General features: G+C 43.4%; 1 protein-coding gene across 1 annotated transcript; it reads right to left on the bottom strand.

Annotated features, from left to right (window-relative positions):
• Positions 1 to 1,325: 1,325 nt before the first annotated feature.
• Positions 1,326 to 2,386, bottom strand: hspb9 (heat shock protein, alpha-crystallin-related, 9). The gene has a single exon (XM_076264856.1). The coding sequence runs from the start codon at positions 2,208 to 2,210 to the stop codon at positions 1,386 to 1,388; it is 825 nt and encodes a 274-aa protein (XP_076120971.1). The 5' UTR covers positions 2,211 to 2,386; the 3' UTR covers positions 1,326 to 1,385.
• Between the last annotated feature and the right edge of the window lie 2,227 nt (positions 2,387 to 4,613).

Below are 4,613 nucleotides of genomic sequence, written 5' to 3'. Positions count from 1 at the left end.
TATTTGGAAGTACCTACTGTGGGTTCATGATGAGTAAATATATTTGGAAGTACCTACTGTGGGTTCATGATGAGTAAATATATTTGGAAGTACCTACTGTGGGTTCATGATGAGTAAATATATTTGGAAGTACCTACTGTGGGTTCATGATGTGTAAATATATTTGGAAGTACCTACTGTGGGTTCATGATGAGTAAATATATTTGGAAGTACCTACTGTGGGTTTATGATGAGTAAATATATTTGTAAGTACCAACTGTGGGTTCATGATGAGTAAATATATTTGGAAGTACCAACTTCCAGTGCTGCACAGCGGCGGCGACAGGTGCCTGCAACACGTCAAAATGGTTTGTTTGTCGACGTCTATGTTGTTTTCTTTAAACAAACCCAGTTGTCTGTCTGTGAGCTCATGATGTGTAAAGTTCATGACTGTGATGTTAAATGCATTGCATTTCTGCTGCGCTCGTGTGGGTCCACATAGCACCTCATGCGAAAGTGTTTGAAGAAGTATCGTCCACCCCCAGTCACCGAAGAAGCTTAAAAGTTCCTCAGCGGTTATTCCATGTAGACATAAGATAGATGATACATATTGTAGAGAGACAGTGCCTCAAGTCACTAGCAAAACAAGTTCAAGTTTACAAGCATCCATTTAATGATCAGTTAATGACAACTCTGTTGTAACTTTCCCAGGAGTTCCTTCTCAGACAGTTCAGCTGAGATTCCAGTTAAATTGTGTGTTTATGCTGAGGCCAGAAGCTACAAGTTCCACCTTCTGATATCTTAGTTATGATCTATTGGAGGGGTTGCTCAGCCTCACTCGCCAGACTTAGATAGTTCCGCATATGACATTCCTATCTTCTTCAACATGAGCAGCTTGGACATTAGAATTGCCACTATGTCTGTCCCCTCTATGATAGCAATATATTGATACTACCACCACAGACATAACCTCTCCAGTCTGGGTTCAGAAGGGAGAGGGGCATGTGACGTCGACACATGAGACGACAGCGCCATCATCTGTCTGCTGTGGGGAACTGCAAGAGGGGATAGTGTTCTGACTGAATAGTTACACAAAAGTTGAGTTGGTCACATTTAGCAAATGCAGTCTTCTGTGACATTAAGTAGTTGAATTTAACAAAAATAATTATTTTTCAGTGTGTCACTCAGGGATTTGTCTGTCAAAGTTGCACCGCTATTCTAAAATTGAAATTGCTCATGCCGCTCCATCTCAGCGGTCTCAGTGAAGATTTCAGTGAGATATTCAGACGTTCAGACGTTTTATTCTTCAATAATAATTTATTACAAAATACAAATGTCCAGGCAAAAATTACAACAGAAACATCAATTCATTGTGTATCAACAACATCAGATCAATGTCCCGTTGCCTAGAGTGACTTGTTGAAAGTGACCTCTGGGCCTGCGCTCCTGGTGATGGGAAAGTCCAGGGAGGTCCTGTAGCGGACTGGTGCGGCTTCCTCCACCGATGCCACCATCGCGTCCTTCACCTCCTCTCTCTTCTCCTCCGGCTCCTTGGGCTCCTCCAGCGCCTCCTTCCTGCTCTGGTGGGTCTCGATGCGGAGCAGGCCGTCCTCCCCCATGGAGCAAGTGACGTCGGACGGCTCGACGCCCTCAGGCAGCTGCACCCGCTGGATGAAACCCTGTTGCCGGGCACTGGCGGCCGAGGCCAAGCAGCGGCCGGTCGGGGACGATGTGGACGAGGAATCCGCGGCCTCCGCCCGCTTAGTGGCCATCACCTCCAGCTGGCGCCCGGAAACGGTCACTCGGATGTCCTCCGGCGAGAAGCCCCGGGTGTTGATGACCAGCGGCGAGTCCTGTTTGGCGATTGGCTGGACGGCGGTGGAGACCACCCTGGTTGGAGAGGGTGAGGGAGAGGAGGCGGAGGGAGCGAGAGAGGCGGGCGAGGACGAAGAGGAGGACGGGGAGGAAGTGGAGGAGCGCAGGGCATCCAAGGTCTGGAAGAGTCCAGCGGGGAGGCCGTCGCACAGCTCGTTCAGGAGGGTGCTTCTCATGTCGCTCCGCAGACTCTGCACCAGCTGGGCGCGCCGGCTGAAGAAGTCCTCCCTCAGGCTCGTCATGTCCGGCATCAGCCTGCTGGACAGCGGGCTGCTGCGCTGCATTGGCAACAGAAACCTGGCCTCGTTGAAGAAGGGATCATCCTTAAAAATGCTCTCAGATGTGGACATTGCCATCGTTGCCTTTTCTGATCTCCTTTCCTCGCTGATAATTATGTCAAAAATCACTCAGGGTCTCTTGCGAGGCTATTCTTCAGTACAGGCTTGATAGTATCGTTGTGCTTCTCCGGTAGGAAGACTTAAAAAGTTCTCGGCTTCTCCTTTCTAGTCTTGCTGGCCTCTTGGATTTGTACTTGTGGACTGTGGGGCTCCCAGGTTTATATACACCTCCTGGGAGAGCCTGGTCCCTCCCTCTTGTTGCTACATTTGCGCTGCTGAAGTCACCCTGTAAAAGGAGAAGCTTCGTGACCCTCGGCTACATGCCTGCAAGAGCGCAGCGGGCTAAATTAGGCCACATGTCTGTATGCTGTTTATGTTTATGAGTGGTCAGTCTCATCCATTTCCTTAGTGTCCTTAGTGTCTATACTGGTCTGTGTGCGAGGACGTGGCAGATGCCGAGGGTCAGGTTTCTGGGTCTCTTAGTCATTCAGCTTGGGCTGGACACCTGTGCGCTAATTTTATGATTTGTGGGCCACACATGTGTTCTCATTTTAGCTGTGGTATTTTGGGGGTCTGCTGACAAAAAAAGGGCTCTCGTGAACGGGGTCAAACTTTATGAAGTCACTTCCCAAAGTTTACACACAAAGAAATACGATTTTGTGTTAGCGGCTAACAGTTGATGTGGTGTATTGTGTCCGCCTGGCATACTGGTGATGTCCTTTAGATGCTTTTGTCTACAGTCAAATGTGTCACCCCTGCATGCTAAATCTGGCTCGTCACCGCAGGTAATATCCCTGTTCAGTGTGTCAGTATACCACTGTGTTCTCCATTCATAATGATATTAAAATTACATAAATTATATTACGATATTCATAATGATTATAAAACATGCTGAAATGCAACATGGAGACTACTGGGTTACTACGTAAACACTAACACTAAAAAAAACATAATACAATAACAGGGTTATGTATCATACATACAAATACCTATCAGATAAAATGCACAAAATCACTGTCAGGGAGTGGTGTGTTGTCCTATGCCAGAGCATATTGTGGAATAGCCCTTTGAAATAAATCCACCAGTCTCAAAGACAAACATGATGATCTCAGTGACTCATTCAGACCCCAGAATGTCTACACGTCACTGTCATGATGATTATTTATGCATTTCAGTCCTCTTGTAAACAGTGATGAATATCCATTTCTTTTAACAGCCTATAAATAAATCAGTGAACACCATATTATGAATCCATGACATCCATGACAAATAAAAAACATGCTTACAAGATTCCAGATGCATTGAAGCAGAGTTTATAAAAGCAGTTAAGATACACAAATCTGTTAAACAAAACACTTAAAATATTTTCCATCGTTAAAACATTATTATATCATAAAACATTTGTGTTAATAATCAATCTGTTGTTGTGTTTTTATGTTGTGATTGAAAACAAGTGTGATATGTAAACCGACCTTATCCAGTTTTGACAAGGCAGTTTACTGAACGTTTTCAGTCTACAAAGGAAAGCTCTCTGACAAGCTTTTTGGGCTTATTGGGTGAACACAGAGTTGTGTCCGATGGATGGTAGATGGAGGTTAAACTGCCATACACACACACACACACACACACACACACACACACACACACACACACAGAATACTGTATGTTCATTTTGATATTGAAAACAAGTGTGACATGTTAGATAGATAGATAGACAGATAGACAGATAGATAGATAGATAGATAGATAGATAGATAGATAGATACTTTATTGATCCCCAAGAGGAAATGTTAACTGGCCTTAATGTTAATTTTCAGGTTACAAAAGAAAGCTATCTGACGTTATATTTCAGTTGCTTGAGGCACTTCTGACCCATTGATGGTAGATGGATGTTTGACACGAGACTGACATCAGGATTGCAATAGCACAAATGATGTCAACCCTGTTTCTGAGCTCCATAGTGTGACACTGAGTATGTTTACATGGACATTGATATTCTGATATTAACCCGATTAAGATCATTTTCAGAATAAGACGCTGACATGTAAACAGCATTTTCTGATTGCCTTAACCCAAATAAAGTCATAGTCGATATAAGCAATAATCGAATCAAGACATGGAGTATTCCGATCTTAGTTGCATTATCGAGGTGCGTTATACTCATGTATACATCGCATTATTATATGTATACATGAGTATATATGTATATATATTATATTATGTATACTTAATCGCATTATAACGTCCTATTAGAACTTTCGGTGTAGAAACTTTTACAGAATCAACCATTTTTGCTAGTAATAATCGGAATAATATGCTGTGTTACAGGAATATGAATGGAATATTCTATATCAACAACTCATACAGTATAAACCCCATAATCGCAATATTGTCTTATTCTGAATAAGATCAATAGTCAGA

Source organism: Alosa pseudoharengus, unplaced genomic scaffold, assembly GCF_046254945.1.
Source record: "Alosa pseudoharengus isolate Yale_2024_CS ecotype anadromous, Long Island Sound unplaced genomic scaffold, YU_APseudo_1.1 YU_APseudo_1.1_scf_4, whole genome shotgun sequence".
In the NCBI taxonomy this organism is placed as follows: Eukaryota; Metazoa; Chordata; class Actinopteri; order Clupeiformes; family Clupeidae; genus Alosa; species Alosa pseudoharengus.
Note: the sequence above shows the minus strand (reverse complement) of the source record. Positions and strands in the feature narration are given on the sequence as shown.

Coding starts and splice junctions, on each gene's coding strand:
- hspb9 (XM_076264856.1), bottom strand. CDS start 2,210: ATGGCAATGTCCACATCTGAGAGCATTTTTAAGGATGATCCCTTCTTC.